The following is a 16,714-nucleotide window of genomic DNA, read 5'->3' on the forward strand; positions in this document are numbered from 1 at the left end:
AGTGACGTAACTAAAACACTGCATTCTGAGCAATTCCCCTAGTCAACAACAAGAGCAGAACCAATAGTAACCTTCCCTTCCCTCTCGTTCTCCCTCTCTCCCTCCCCTCTCTCTCGCTCTCTCTCTCTCCCACCCTCCCTCCCCTCCCACTCGCTCTCTCTTTGGCCACAACTCTGTTTGTGTGCAACAGGACAGAGTGTTTTCCAACAGCAGTGACAAGGGGTTTCATTCAGTTGGCCGTGGATCAAGTCCAGCCCTAGTTCTTTCACGCATGAGTTTACACAGGGCTGGCCAGCTGAGAGACTGGCCAACAACACAGGGCTGGCCAGCTGAAAGACTAGCCAACAACACAGGGCTGGCCAGCTGAGTGTCCAAGAGCACAGGACAAAGGGAGGGGTCTGTCCAAGAGCACAGGACAAAGGGAGGGGTCTGTCCAAGAGCACAGGACAAAGGGAGGGTCTGTCCAAGAGCACAGGACAAAGGGAGGGTCTGTCCAAGAGCACAGGACAAAGGGAGGGGTCTGTCCAAGAGCACAGGACAAAGGGAGGGTCTGTCCAAGAGCACAGGACAAAGGGAGGGGTCTGTCCAAGAGCACAGGACAAAGGGAGGGTCTGTCCAAGAGCACAGGACAAAGGGAGGGGGTCTGTCCAAGAGCACAGGACAAAGGGATGGGGTCTGTCCAAGAGCGTCCACTAAAACTCTGTTTACTACTACAGGAACAGGGACTGGGTCGCTCCTCTTCTCAGTTCACTGCAGCGAGCGACTGAAATAATCTCAAAACCAGCAGCCTAAAAAAAATAAAAATATAAAATAAAATCTGAATGTACACTTTTGGAATTACAGTAACACTGCAATGCTATCTAAAAAAACAGCAAACGTATTATATTACTATTAATAATAATAATAATAATCTCACAACATGTGGTCCATATACAAAACATTTTAAAACAGCCATTTAATTAAAAGCAAATTCAAGTCCCCCAAACTGGACAGTTTTATCTCAATCTCTTCATTCAAAGACTCAATCATGGACTCTTACTGAAAGTTGTGGCTGCTTTGCGTGATATATTGTTGTCTCTACCCTCTTGCCCTTTGTGCTGTCTGTGCCCAATAACGTTTGTACCATGTTTTGTGCTGCTACCATGTTGTGCTGCTGCCATGTTGTTGTCATGTGTTGCTGAGAAAAATAAAAACGTTAATTTATTTTTATAAACATTTTATTTTATAAAAATATATTTTTTATTTCATATATTTTTAATCCTAGCCCCCGTCCTCGCAGGAGGCCTTTTGCCTTTTGGGAGGCCGTCATTGTAAATAAGAATTTGTTCTTAACTGACTTGCCTAGTTAAATAAAGGTTAAATAAAATACATTTACATGTAAAATCTAGGGGTTGTTGTTGTTATGGTTGTTGCTACATCATGTTGTTGACATGGGGTGGTGTGTTCAGGTGTCTGTCTGTTTCACTAATGTGATTATGCTGTGACTCCATGTCCATCTTTATGCTGAGACTCCATGTCCATCTTTATGCTGACTGACTCCATGTCCATCTTTATGCTGAGACTCCATGTCCATCTTTATGCTGACTGACTCCATGTCCATCTTTATGCTGACTGACTCCATGTCCATCTTTATGCTGTGACTCCATGTCCATCTTTATGCTGACTGACTCCATGTCCATCTTTATGCTGACTGACTCCATGTCCATCTTTATGCTGTGACTCCATGTCCATCTTTATGCTGTGACTCCATGTCCATCTTTATGCTGTGACTCCATGTCCATCTTTATGCTGTGACTCCATGTCCATCTTTATGCTGTGACTCCATGTCCATCTTTATGCTGACTGACTCCATGTCCATCTTTATGCTGACTGACTCCATGTCCATCTTTATGCTGTGACTCCATGTCCATCTTTATGCTGTGACTCCATGTCCATCTTTATGCTGACTGACTCCATGTCCATCTTTATGCTGTGACTCCATGTCCATCTTTATGCTGACTGACTCCATGTCCATCTTTATGCTGACTGACTCCATGTCCATCTTTATGCTGACTGACTCCATGTCCATCTTTATGCTGTGACTCCATGTCCATCTTTATGCTGTGACTCCATGTCCATCTTTATGCTGTGACTCCATGTCCATCTTTATGCTGACTGACTCCATGTCCATCTTTATGCTGTGACTCCATGTCCATCTTTATGCTGTGACTCCATGTCCATCTTTATGCTGACTGACTTCATGTCCATCTTTATGCTGTGACTCCATGTCCATCTTTATGCTGTGACTCCATGTCCATCTTTATGCTGTGACTCCATGTCCATCTTTATGCTGTGACTCCATGTCCATCTTTATGCTGACTGACTCCATGTCCATCTTTATGCTGACTGACTCCATGTCCATCTTTATGCTGTGACTCCATGTCCATCTTTATGCTGACTGACTTCATGTCCATCTTTATGCTGTGACTCCATGTCCATCTTTATGCTGTGACTCCATGTCCATCTTTATGCTGTGACTCCATGTCCATCTTTATGCTGACTGACTCCATGTCCATCTTTATGCTGACTGACTCCATGTCCATCTTTATGCTGTGACTCCATGTCCATCTTTATGCTGTGACTCCATGTCCATCTTTATGCTGACTGACTCCATGTCCATCTTTATGCTAACTGACTCCATGTCCATCTTTATGCTGTGACTCCATGTCCATCTTTATGCTGACTGACTCCATGTCCATCTTTATGCTGTGGCTCCATGTCCATCTTTATGCTGACTGACTCCATGTCCGTCTTTATGCTGTGACTCCATGTCCATCTTTATGCTGTGACTCCATGTCCATCTTTATGCTGACTGACTCCATGTCCATCTTTATGCTGACTGACTCCATGTCCATCTTTATGCTGACTGACTCCATGTCCATCTTTATGCTGACTGACTCCATGTCCATCTTTATGCTGTGACTCCATGTCCATCTTTATGCTGACTGACTCCATGTCCATCTTTATGCTGTGACTCCATGTCCATCTTTATGCTGTGACTCCATGTCCATCTTTATGCTGTGACTCCATGTCCATCTTTATGCTGACTGACTCCATGTCCATCTTTATGCTGTGACTCCATGTCCATCTTTATGCTGTGACTCCATGTCCATCTTTATGCTGACTGACTCCATGTCCATCTTTATGCTGACTGACTCCATGTCCATCTTTATGCTGACTGACTCCATGTCCATCTTTATGCTGACTGACTCCATGTCCATCTTTATGCTGACTGACTTCATGTCCATCTTTATGCTGTGACTCCATGTCCATCTTTATGCTGACTGACTCCGAGTCCAGTGACTCTGACTTAATGTCCATCTTTATGCTGACTGACTGTGTCCAGTGGCTCTGACTTAATGTCCATCTTTATGCTGACTGACTCCATATCCAGTGACTCTGAATTAATGTCCATCTTTATGCTGACTGACTGTGTCCAGTGACTCTGACTTAATGTCCATCTTTATGCTGACTGACTGTGTCCAGTGGCTCTGACTTAATGTCCATCTTTATGCTGACCGACTGTGTCCAGTGACTCTGACTTAATGTCCATCTTTATGCTGACTGACTGTGTCCAGTGACTGACTTAATGTCCATCTTTATGCTGACTGACTGTGTCCAGTGACTCTGACTTAATGTCCATCTTTATGCTGACTGACTGTGTCCAGTGACTCTGACTTAATGTCCATCTTTATGCTGACTGACTGTGTCCAGTGACTCTGACTTAATGTCCATCTTTATGCTGACCGACTGTGTCCAGTGGCTCTGACTTAATGTCCATCTTTATGCTGACTGACTGTGTCCAGTGACTCTGACTTAATGTCCATCTTTATGCTGACTGACTGTGTCCAGTGACTCTGACTTAATGTCCATCTTTATGCTGACCGACTGTGTCCAGTGGCTCTGACTTAATGTCCATCTTTATGCTGACTGACTGTGTCCAGTGACTCTGACTTAATGTCCATCTTTATGCTGACTGACTGTGTCCAGTGACTCTGACTTAATGTCCATCTTTCTGAGTGGGAGGAGAATGAGGGAAACAGGCTCACATTATTAGGAGGATACTATGGGTCAGTTTTAGACAGTGGAAAGCCTGCTTTGAGAGAACAGTGACACTTATTTAGCATTTTCAATTCAAGTATGTGTGTGTGTGTGTGTGTGTGTGTGTGTGTGTGTGTGTGTGTGTGTGTGTGTGTGTGTGTGTGTGTGTGTGTGTGTGTGTTTGTACCTCTAGTAAGCGTCCTTGTTTTCAAGCTGAAGCGCCAATACACATAAACACACATCAGTGATGGCCATAGACAAAACCACTTTCTTCATCCTACCTGAAGCATCCTTCCTGAACAGAGTGTTCATCACTGTGCCGTGCAGTTTCACTCTGTCCCATTCTCTGACCATCAGCCCTGAGGAAACAAAGTGGTCCACCAGCCGCTCCACAATGGCCTGCAGCCTGCACAGCAGTCAACACAGACAGTCAACACAGACAGTCAACACAAGAGTTAGTTGTTGTTACCTGGGAGCAACTCTCACACTGTTGACATCCTAATGATGAACATCATGTTAATGTACTAATTGTCACTCAATCTGTCATTAAAAAAGTCAACTGTAAAACTACATGGTATTTACAGTGCATTCGTTAAGTACTCAGACCCCTTGACTTTTTCCACATTTTGTTACGTTGCAGACTTATTCTAAAATGGACTAAATTGTTTCCCCCCCTGAACAATCTACACACAATACCCCATAATGACAAAGCAAAAACTGGTTTTTAGAAATGTTTGCAAATGTATTAAAAATGTAAAACTGAAATATCACATTTACATAAGTATTCAGACCCTTTACTCAGTACTTTGTTGAAGCACCTTTGGCAGTGATCACAGCCTCGAGTCTTCTTGGGTATAACGCTACAAGCTTGGCACACCTGTTTTCGGGGAGTTTCTCCCATTCTTCTCTGCAGATCCTCTCAACCTCTCTCAGGTTGGATGGGGAGTGTTGCTGCACAGCTATTTTCAGGTCTCTCCAGAGTTCAATCGATCAGGTTCAAGTCCGGGCTCTGGCTGGGCCACTCAAGGGCATTCTGTCATGCACTGACAACTGTGGGACCTTATATAGACAGGTGTGTGCCTTTCCAAATCATGTCCAATCAATTGAATTTACCACAGGTGAACTTCAATCAAATTTTTGAAACATATCAAGGATGATCAATGGAAACAGGAGGCACCTGAGCTCAATTTAGAGTCTCATAGCAAAGGGTCTGAATACTTATGTAAATAACGTATTTCCATTTTTTATTTAATACATTTGCAAATAATTTAAAAAAACTTTTCGCTTTGTCATTATGGGGTATTGTGTGTAGATTGCAGAGGTTTTTTGTTGTATTTAATCCATTTTAGAATAAGGCTGTGTCAAGGGGTCTGAATACTGAATACTTTTCCCTAAGGCACTGTATATAGTGCTTTTCAAGGAGCCAGGGTCACTGTGGTACAAACTGTGGTTAAAGAAAGAGACATGAGAGAATCCAACCCTCAAGAGAAGGAACCAGACTCTTACTTGTCTGAACCATCTTTCACTTGGACCTTGGCATACAGGACATCCACCATGGCTGGGTCATCGTTCATGTACTCAATCCCTGTGACCTCTAGCGGGAGAGGCTTCCCTTCTGTGATGGTCCTGAAACATAACATAATGTGTGTTACATGACAGAACATGACATGTGTGTTACTTGACATAACATAACATGTGTTACTTGACATAACATAACATGTGTTACTTGACATAACATAACATGTGTTACTTGACATAACATGTGTTACTTGACATAACATGTGTTACATGACATAACATAATGTGTTACTTGACATAACATAATGTGTGTTACATGACATAACATGACATAACATGATTACATTACATTACATAATGTGTGTTACATAACATTTATTTTTATTTATTTATTTCACCTTTATTTAACCAGGTAGGCAAGTTGAGAACAAGTTCTCATTTACAACTGCGACCTGGCCAAGATAAAGCAAAGCAGTTTGACACATACAACAACACAGAGTTACACATGGAGTAAAACAAACATACAGTCAATAATACAGTAGAAAAACAAGTCTATATACAATGTGAGCAAATGAGGTGAGACAAGGGAGGTAAAGGCAAAAAATAGGCCATGGTGGCAAAGTAAATACAATATAGCAAGTAAAACACTGGAATGGTAGATTTGTAGTGGAAGAAAGTGCAAAGTTAAAATATAAATAATATGGTGCAAAGGAGCAAAATAAATAAATAAATAAATACATACATACATACATACATACATACATATAGTAGGGGAAGAGGTAGTTGTTTGGCCTAAATTATAGATGGGCTATGTACAGGTGCAGTGATCTGTGAGCTGCTCTGACAGATGGTGCTTAAACCTAGCGAGGGAGGTAAGTGTTTCCAGTTTTAGATATATTTGTAGTTCGTTCCAGTCATTGGCAGCAGAGAACTGGAAGGAGAGACGGCCAAAGGAGGAATTGGCTTTGGGGGTGACCAGTGAGATTACCTCCTGGAGCGCGTGCTACAGGTGGGTGCTGCTATGGTGACCAGTGTGACCAACATGACATAACATGTTACTTGACATAACATAACATGACATAACATAATGTGTTACTTGACATAACATAACATGGCAAAACATAATGTGTGTTACATAACATGACATAATGTGTTACATGACATAACATGAGTTACATAACATGACATAATGTGTTACTTTACATAACATAACATGACATAACATAATGTGTGTTACATAACATGACATAACATGACATAATGTGTTACTTGACATAACATAATGTGTGTTACATAACATAATATGTGTTCCTGGCTCCAACTCAAATGTCTATACAATCCCAACAATCTAGATAGGGATAGTCCCTCCCTGTTTCAGTCTGTTTTCATCTGTTTGATTCCTAATGAACATGACCCAGTTGTCAGTCAGTCATACCTACTTGATAAAGTCCTGACAGTGCTGGAGTTGTTTACATGCTTGGGTCACTTCCAGGTCGTTCAGCAGAGCCAGGGTGCCGACTGTTAGATGGAGCTTAGCAGGGTTCTGGAAGATGCTTCCATCTACTCCGTGGTCCTTAACAAGAGAGGAGAGAGACCTGAGATGAGCTGACCGCACAGAGAAACGCTGTATGGTGAAGTTGCCCCTAGACACTGATCTTAGGTCTGTTTTGCATTTCCTCCACTAATGGTTGAGATTAGTATTGGGGGAAGAGGAAACTGATCCTAGATCTGCACAATTTAACCCCAGAACCAGACAACCAGAGAAACTTAAACAGGGACCCAAGATCTCTGATAGCTATTCAGTCAATATAAACATGAATGGAATAGAGTCAAATCTCAAACTGCAGTTGGAGAATATTCTGCACCATTTTACAGATTGTCATCCCTCCCATCCGCCATGCACTCACTGACACACACACACACACGCACGCACTCACTGACACACACACACACTCTTCCTTACCTGAGAACACTGCTCCAACACCTCCTCTTTAAACCTCAGGAATCCATCCTGAACTTGAGGGTGGTTAAGAGCGAACGACAGGAAGTGGGTGAACGGCTGCTTCTTGCGAAAGCTCTGCACCAGGAGCTCGACACGAGTCACGGCAGAGGACACCGCGGCCTTCTGGGAGCCAGTGATCACTGGAACAATGTGAGACCGTTATTGTGTGACTGTAAATGTGAGACTTTTATTTTGATATCCCATGATTCTAGCCCTTGGGAGAAGAGGTTCCTGAATAATGCTTCAGTCTTAAGTTTAGCGTGGTTGCTGGACCCGCGTTCTTGGCTGACTCATTAATATGACTTGACTGCTGACAGAAAATCACTGAAATTCCCAGAGGTAGAGAAAGGAGAGTTTTGCTAGACTGGTCCCAGATCTGTTTGTGCTTGCATAGTGAACTCCTATAGTCATTGTTAATCACTTGCCTAGTTAAATAAAGGTTAAATAAAATAAAAACATGAAAATGTCTTGTAATTCCGCCCATAGGAGTTGGTGAGACAGCACAAAGAGTCATAATTTGGGACCAGGCTACAGTGTTGCAACAGTATCGTTACTATAGACCTCTGGTTTGGGCTGGTCTCCAAGCTCTGGTCCAGGGCGTTACGTGTGGCCTGTCCCTTCTTTAAGAAGGCTGAAAAAGGCTCAAGCCCTGGACCAGAGGTACTGGTCTCTCCGCTAATAAAACACCACTCACCAATCTGCCCTTCCACTCCTTGTTTTGGAATGTTGATGTCTGTCTTTGTGTCTGCCTCTAGCCTTCTACGTGTCTCTCCTTTCCTTCCGATGATGTATCTGTTAAAAACAACCACACACACTTCTCTGGTTAGTACACCATATCCTTGATGCCTCCACTCTTCTGGGAAGGCTTTCCACTAGATGTTGCAACATTGTTGTGGGGACTTGCTTCCATTCAGCCACAAGAGCATTAGTGAGGTCGGGCACTTATGTTGGCCGATTAGGCCTTGCTCACAGTCGTTGTTTCAATTTATCCCAAAGGTGTTTGATGGGGTTGAGGTCGGGGCTCTGTGCAGGCCAGTCAAGTTCTTCCACACCAATCTCGATAAAACATTTCTGTATGGACCTCGCTTTGTGCACGTGGGCATTGTCATGCTGAAACAGGAAAGGGCCTTCCCCAAACTGTTGCCACAAAGTTGGAAGCACAGAATTGTCTAGAATGTCATTGTATGCTGTAGCATTAAGATTTCCCTTCACTGGAACTAAGGGGTCTAGCCTGAACCATGAAAAACAGCACCAGACTATCACTCCTCCTCCACCAAACTTTACAGTTGGCATTATACATTGGGGCAGGTAGCGTTCTTCTGGCATCCGCCAAACCCAGATTCGTCCGTCAGACTGCCAGATGGTGAAGCATGATTCATCACTCAAGAGAACGCGTTTCCACTGCTCCAGAGTCTAATGGCAGTGAGCTTTACACCACTCCAGTCGAAGCTTGGCATTGCGATCTTAGGCTTGTGTGCGGCTGCTCGGCCATGGAAACCCATTTCATGAAGCTCCCGAACAGTTCTTGTGCTGACGTTGCTTCCAGAGACAGTTTGGAAGTCAGTAGTGAGTGTTGCAACCGAGGACAGACGAAAAAAATAAATACAAATAAACTGGAATCTCAGTTATGAACAATACACACCAAAGCAGGCTAGACCAGCTCTGACTGCTTCAGCACTAGGCGGTCCCGTTCTGTGAGCTTGTGTGGCCTACCACTTCGCGGTTGAGCCGTTGTTGCTCCTAGACGTTTCCACTTCACAATAACAGCACTTACTGTCGACCGGGGAAGCTCTAGCAGGGAAGAAATTTGACAAACTGACTTGTTAGAAGGTGGCATCCTATGATACTTCCAATGTTTGTCTATGGAGATTGCATGGCTGTGTGCTCGATTTTATACACCTGTCAACAACAGGTGTGGCTGAAATAGCCTAATCCTCTAATTTGAAGGGGTGTCCACATACTGTTGTAGATATAGTGTATGTGAAATGAGCACGGGCAAAGTGTGTATGTTTTTTCAATCTTCTGATGCATGGCACGTAGCCAAACGTTGTCGACTGAACCACGTTTCCTCGCAATCAGCTGGAAGTGCTTGCGTCTTACTGCAAATTAAAAGTCGGCAACGTTCGGTCTCTGGTACGGTTACACTTGGCCATTGTTTACATATTGTGCTAAATGTTTACGTCGCATGCGAATTGCGTGAAGTATTGAAACTACAAACCAACAGAACCATATACAGACCAGCGTACTGAAAGTCGGGCTAAAAACACTTCCCTGTGGACAACGGGTAAAGTAAGTCCAAATTAGGTTTAATCAACATTTTCATCTGTAATGGGACGGTTCGGAAATGTTGAGCTCACACGTTAGAGACGAGAGTGTGGGTCATCTACTCCCGGATTCTAAAATGGACTAACACCTCATATGCAGTCATCGACTCATGAAGTACATCCCAACTGGCATCCTATTCCCTTAGGGCTCTGGTCAAAAGTAGTGCACTGATTTATTTTTTTCACCTTTATTTAACCAGGTAGGCTAGTTGAGAACAAGTTCTCATTTGCAACTGCAACCTGGCCAAGATAAAGCAAAGAAATTCAACACATACAACAACACAGAGTTACACATGGACTAAACAAAACATACAGTCAATAATAGGGTGCCATTTAGGGTACATAGCCTACATGGTGCTTGTAACTCACTTGTAAAGAACACTTGGGACATCAATGGCACAGTTGAAACCTTTGTCAGTCTGTTCTATGGAGTGGCTGTCACAGAACTCTTCTTCTTCATCATCAAACTGTTCACTTGCTAATCAAAACAACAAAGTGCATTTGTGAGATTGGAAAGAACATTTTGGTGTTCCATAATAGGTGCAGCAGGGACAAATAGGAGAGGAGACAGCTACATTTAGAGGAGACAAGTATCCCACAACACAATGTGGTGGTCAATTGGTCAACTATAACTAGCTAAGTCTCAGTAGAATAAAGTCAATAATCTGGTAGTACTGTACAGTATTGTAGCCATTGGTCTTATCTAGCTAGCTAGCTAGCTATAGTTAGCTGGGGTTGTAGGGAGCTAGCACCACTGAGGTAGAATGGCTAGCACTGAGGACCTAGCTACCTGGTGGTCCCATGTAGGAGTCGTCCTCTTCCCCCTCTTCATACTGGTCTTCTTTTATGGTATTTCTTCTGTATACTCTTCCACTTATGTTGATCAATGATGGACGTAAGATTTCCATTGTAGCAGTTATCTTGAATAGTAAATAAAACGATATATACTGTAGTGAATAGTAGCTGCCAACTACGTGTGGGATGTTAGGCTGTTTTGCGACATACGGCAGTTTGACGTAAAGTAACCAGCTGGTTACGTGGTCGCTGATCTCTAAACTGCATGGATAGACATTCCGCGCTCGCAACCAATTAATGATGCGCCAATATCAACATTTGATTTATATATCGCCTAAACCGTAAAGCGGGGTTATTGTTGGGGTAGATAACCAGAAACCTAAACAAAAGCAGAAGTTAGCCTGCTGCTTTCTCCATCACCAGTGGTAGGTTCATCTCTTCAATAAGAATCTTATGTCTGATTTATTATGCGGAACGTTTGCTTCAGTAGTAAATGCGCTATGCTTCATGTAGCTAGCTACGTTTGCCAGTTTATTATTCACAACGTTGTTAGACTTGTGTTGTTAACCAACGTTAGCGAGCTAGTCGTGCTAATGTAATGACAAAGATTTGTATAACGTGTTCTATCTGTGCTAATGCTGCACAGCTAGCTACATGTATTTTGAATAAATATTGCTGGTCATTTGGGGCTGTATTTTTCCGCAATCCACGACTCTGAACTTGGTGATCATGATTTGCCGTTGTGATCCTCTTCCTCAGTTGGAATGGCAGCCTCCTCCTCCTCCTCTGCCGGAGGGGTTAGTGGGAGCTCCGTGACTGGCTCTGGATTCAGCGCGTCAGAACTCATCCCCCCGCGTAAGGTCCTCTACACTTATCCCAAAGGAGCCGGGGAGATGATGGAAGGTAGGCTTTCTTTGACACGGGCCAATCACCAGTGGCTTTGGAATATAGGTTCAGAACGTTGCAAGAGACAGACCGGTGATGAGGATTCTTTGGAGTTCTAGAAAACCTTGTCTGTTCTGTACATTCTACCTGCAACATTCTGAACACGTTCTTGGCTCTGATTACGATATTAATCTGCTCATATCCCATACACAGTGATGCTGTGTGTTTCAGATGGATTAATGCTTCTGTTTGTGTGGTTAGCTACTGTACATGTGTTTGGTTCTGAGTACAAGGCCCTTCTGTACATCTGCCTAGCCACACTTCTCTTACAACTATTCTATCTGGCTTCGAGTCAAGTGTAGCTTGTCTGGATTTTACCCACAAGATAAACAATGTGTCCCTGGAACTTTTCACTGTTCCCTTAATGACCTAGCTACCATGCGTCATAGTTGGATCTTCCTCCAGGAGGACGTGCACTGCTACCAGCGACAGTCAATGCTCTGCCCCAACGTCACCCCACAACTCGCATTGCCAGTGTGCCCCACTTCCCTCACACCCAAATCAATCTGGCTTCAAGTCAAGTGTAGTTAGTGATCCTTTGATCTGGAGTTGGTGACCCACCATCCTTTGAATCATAGTTGGATCTTCATCCAACAGGATGTACATGGGCACCAGCAAGCAGTCAGTGCTCTGCCAATGGGTCAGCCCACAACACCCACCACCAGTTTTGTCACATCACACAAGAGGATCTGTTTGTTTGAACCCAAAGGGCCATCTGGCTCCTTGCCCCTGCTTTGTGCATCCCAAATGACACCCTATTACCTACGTTGTGCACTAATCTTGACCAGAGCCTTATGTGCCAAAGTAGTACACTATATTAGGATAGGGTGCCCCATCCTTTGTTACCTCATAGACCCCAAATCAAACATTGTGTTGTAATGAATGTCTTAGTTTGGATCATTGTGCTGGAAAGCACTGGGTGTTCAGAGGACTAATGGGCTCACTGTTAGTGGGACAGCAGTGAAGCTGGTGGCCAGGGTTGGGCTTCTGTTCTGCTTTGTTTTTGGGGACTGTCCCATAGGGCGGCGCACGATTGGCCCAGTATCGTCCGGGTTAGGGGAGGGTTTGGCCGGGGTAGGTCGCCCTTGTAAATAAGAATATGTTCTTAACTGACTTGCCTAGTTAAATATCAATAAAAACATGATAAATAAATGGCACACTATTCCCTACACCAGGGATCATCAACTAGATTCAGCCGCGGGACGATGTTTGTTTTTACTTGAGTGGATGGTCGGGGGGCCTGAACATAATTAGAAATCATTTGTAGACTGCAAATTGACCGCAAGAAGACCAAACAGATTGTTTTAGTCAAATATTATATCAAACCTTGCTTACTTATATACTGTATATGATCAGATGTGTCTCTCTGTTATGCATAGGAATACTTGGGAACAGATTTCCAAAAAATGTAATCACTTGGAGCTGATGTTTTTAGTCTTTTGGCCAACAATGAAAATGGGGGGACCGAATTCAGTCCGTGGGCCACCAGTTGGAGAACCTAATCCTACATTGTGCACTAATATCATATGGGCCATGGTCAACAGTAGTCCACTATCTAGGGCCACGGTCAACAGTAGTGCACTATGTAGGGAACAGAGTGCCATTTGTGACACATTGTGTTCTAGTTGATTATGTTGGCTAGTCTTTTTATTCTCCAGTTTGTTTACTTCTCAATCCTAGCAAACTGAACGGTGGCACATGTTGGCATAATGTGAGGAGTTAAATCATGTTTTAGCTAACTCCTCTACTTCCTCAGTAATTACTGAGGATTGTGCCGCCCGGAGGAGTTGGTATTAAATAGTTTGTACCACAAAACCATTTACTATACTACGTTATGTTATATAATAGATCTATAGCCTAATAGTTTAGTGTGTGTGTGTGTGTGTGTGTGTGTGTGTGCTGGTTTGGGTTGTGATCAAGAAGGTACATTTCCATTCTTGTTCTTTAAACTATTTCATGGTTAACTTGTCTACTACTACTACAGTATTTTGTACATGTGCTAGTTGAGGAAAGCGTAACAGTAGTTGACGTGATATTGAACATGAACTCTGTGTCTTCAGACGGCTCAGACAGATTTCTGTGTGAGTCTGTGTTCAGCTACCAGGTGGCGTCAACACTGAAACAGGTGAAGCATGGTAAGTCCATCAGTCTCTTAATTCAATTATTTTACTGCAGTTGTCTCAAACTGCACCCTATTCCCTACATATAGTGGACTACTTTCAACCAGAGCCCTGTTGGCCTGGTCAAAAGTAGCCCACTATATAGGGAATAGGATGCTATTTAGGACACACTTGTTGTTTTAGGGGGAAAGTACTCTGGTAGCGGATACAAAAGAATGCAATGCTTGATCTAACAGCATATTTCACTGATTTGTTTTTAGATCAACAGGTATCTAGAATGGAGAAGCTGGCCAGTTTGGTTGAAGAGCTGGAAGCAGATGAGTGGCGATACAAACCAATCGAACAGCTTTTGGGATTTACTCCGTCTTAAAGTCAAATAAAGACCTGGTCAGTAGCTGCTAGCTGGTTACCACTGGAGGAACATATTGACCGCAGAAGACTACCTTATTTCCAACACATGTTGTTTATTGTCATTTATTATGTCATTCCCACAGGGAAGGATGTTCCTGCCTGGTATTGGTCAATGTTTAGCTGTGGTCACTAACTGGAGGAACCAACACCCTGCACCACAGCTAGCTATTGTTGTGACCTAAAAACCTTTATCACAGCAATGAATTATGAATTGAGTAATTAATCATGTCATAGTGGGGAAATTGATGCATTCATGTTTTATTAGTGGTTTTTAAATAAACAAGATGGAATCCTCTTCCTATGTATTAAAATGGAAAACATGACGTACTTGGATTATCATTTATTAAATATTTAAATAAAAATATACAGAATCAATTGTATTTGAGCTATTTTCAGTTTTATAACCTTATTACAATGGATTATTTGTTATCACACAGTTGAAAACAATAGAACCAGGCTAATTGTATTACTGTAAATACCAAGGTCAATGAGAATGTAGGGCAACACAATAACATCTGCAGCAACAGCCAGGCTTGTTATTCCCCACACATTCTGAAGGGAGGGGACTGAACAGGCTGATGTTCTGGATGACAGTACGTCCATGTGTCTATGCCCTCAAAGCTGCTCTCAATATGCAGATACACACACACACACACACACACAATAACATCAGGCAGTCGGTCATCAAAGGACAGGGGAGAGAACAAATAGGTTTTGTTAATAAAATCACCACCATTCTGTCTACACTACCAGGGCTGTAGGTGTTCTGTCTACACTACCAGGGCTGTAGGTGTTCTGTCTACACTACCAGGCTGTAGGTGTTCTGTCTACACTACCAGGGCTGTAGGTGTTCTGTCTACACTACCAGGGCTGTAGGTTTTCTGTCTACACTACCAGGCTGTAGGTGTTCTGTCAACACTACCAGGGCTGTAGGTGTTCTGTCTACACTACCAGGGCTGTAGGTGTTCTGTCTACATTACCAGGGCTGTAGGTGTTCTGTCTACACTACCAGGGCTGTAGGTGTTCTGTCAACACTACCAGGCTGTAGGTGTTCTGTCTACACTACCAGGGCTGTAGGTGTTCTGTCTACACTACCAGGCTGTAGGTGTTCTGTCAACACTACCAGGGCTGTAGGTGTTCTGTCAACACTACCAGGCTGTAGGTGTTCTGTCTACACTACCAGGCTGTAGGTGTTCTGTCTACACTACCAGGGACAGACTATTGTTTACCAGGAGTCTGGTCAGTACAGTCCAGGGACAGACTATTGTTTACCAGGAGTCTGGTCAGTACAGTCCAGGGACAGACTATTGTTTACCAGGAGTCTGGTCAGTACAGTCCAGGGACAGACTATTGTTTACCAGGAGTCTGGTCAGTACAGTCCAGGGACAGACTATTGTTTACCAGGAGTCTGGTCAGTACAGTCCAGGGACAGACTATGGTTTACCAGTGGTCTGGTCAGTACAGTCCAGGGACAGACTATTGTTTACCAGGAGTCTGGTCAGTACAGTCCAGGGACAGACTATTGTTTACCAGGAGTCTGGTCAGTACAGTCCAGGGACAGACTATTGTTTACCAGGGGTCTGGTTAGTACAGTCCAGGGACAGACTATTGTTTACCAGGAGTCTGGTCAGTACAGTCCAGGGACAGACTGTTTACCAGGAGTCTGGTCAGTACAGTCCAGGGACAGACTATTGTTTACCAGGAGTCTGGTCAGAAGGGTGCAATGTTACAGGATATTGGGATAGAAATGTATTGTGGAACTTATATGTTGTCTGTAATGTCCAGTAGAATAGAGAATTTTAAAATGTCAGCTCTATTATGGCATTTCTATCTGCGGTGTTCCTCCACAATGTTTGCCTACTGAGCGTGGCCCTGGCAGAGATCCAGTCTCTCACCCTGGTGTTTGGTGGGTCTATTTGAATCTAAAGTCAGGAAATGTGCTGTACTTTGTGATTCCACCAGTGAATGAATGTTTTTCAGTTGAATGAGCAGTGGGGAAGCCCAGTGGTTGGTTGACTGTACAGAACGTACTGTACTAGTTTACAGACTGCTTTTTTTCTTCTTCTTTTTTTTCTATAAAAGGGTGTGACTCACCGAGAGGAACACTTCTGGGTCCTAAAGTTAGTCCTGTTAACTTGTTTTTAACCAAGCTTCTGTTTCTTTACACGTTGTGTCGCTTGCTGTGTCCGTTGGTAGATTTGTATTTTACAAAGTACATATAATAAAAGTTACTTCAAACAATCAACTTGCCTCTACAGATTTGGGTAGCCTATCTATATGACTGATCAGATAGAGACAAAGGTTGGTGAAGGTAGCCTTCAGTCATTTTATGACAGCACACTGTTTGTCTTGCTGCAGTTCACATTGTGTGCCTTTGTTGTCTAGCAGTTCAATCTCCTTGACTAGTACAGTCCGTCCATCTCTCCTCATGTGTTGTTTCACTGCATATGTGATACCTGGCTGCCATCCAAACATTTTTTTTCCTCTGGCAGACCACACAAGCCTGGTTGAGAATGTGT

General features: G+C 43.3%; 2 protein-coding genes across 4 annotated transcripts in view; one reads left to right on the top strand and one right to left on the bottom strand.

Moving 5' to 3' along the window:
- Positions 1-10,962, bottom strand: part of ascc1 (activating signal cointegrator 1 complex subunit 1) — a 31,217-nt gene extending 20,255 nt beyond the window's left edge. Inside the window, exons 1-8 of one of the 2 annotated variants that reach the window (XM_029697510.1) lie at positions 10,715-10,962; positions 10,294-10,402; positions 8,295-8,392; positions 7,562-7,740; positions 7,038-7,171; positions 5,587-5,706; positions 4,362-4,486; positions 1,762-4,054 (exon numbers count right to left, since the gene is read on the bottom strand). In XM_029697510.1, coding sequence (XP_029553370.1) covers positions 3,948-4,054; positions 4,362-4,486; positions 5,587-5,706; positions 7,038-7,171; positions 7,562-7,740; positions 8,295-8,392; positions 10,294-10,402; positions 10,715-10,832 — 990 coding nt within the window. In that variant the 5' untranslated portion in view covers positions 10,833-10,962 and the 3' untranslated portion in view covers positions 1,762-3,947. Of the gene's footprint in view, positions 1-1,761; positions 4,055-4,361; positions 4,487-5,586; positions 5,707-7,037; positions 7,172-7,561; positions 7,741-8,294; positions 8,393-10,293; positions 10,403-10,714 lie in introns of those variants that run through there. The other variant, XM_029697509.1, reaches the window with a different exon arrangement.
- A 73-nt stretch (positions 10,963-11,035) lies between these two features.
- On the top strand, positions 11,036-14,520 carry anapc16 (anaphase promoting complex subunit 16). 2 transcript variants are annotated; one of them, XM_029697513.1, is made up of 5 exons: positions 11,036-11,144; positions 11,479-11,622; positions 13,725-13,799; positions 14,045-14,171; positions 14,279-14,520. In XM_029697513.1, exons 2-4 carry the CDS (start codon positions 11,484-11,486, stop codon positions 14,152-14,154), a joined length of 324 nt encoding a protein of 107 aa, XP_029553373.1. In that variant the 5' UTR covers positions 11,036-11,144; positions 11,479-11,483; the 3' UTR covers positions 14,155-14,171; positions 14,279-14,520. The 2 variants fall into 2 exon arrangements, with proteins under 2 accessions (XP_029553373.1, XP_029553371.1); XM_029697511.1 differs by having other exon boundaries at positions 14,045-14,520.
- The last annotated feature ends 2,194 nt before the right edge of the window (positions 14,521-16,714 follow it).

This window comes from Salmo trutta, chromosome 18, assembly GCF_901001165.1.
Source record: "Salmo trutta chromosome 18, fSalTru1.1, whole genome shotgun sequence".
Lineage (NCBI taxonomy): Eukaryota > Metazoa > Chordata > Actinopteri > Salmoniformes > Salmonidae > Salmo > Salmo trutta.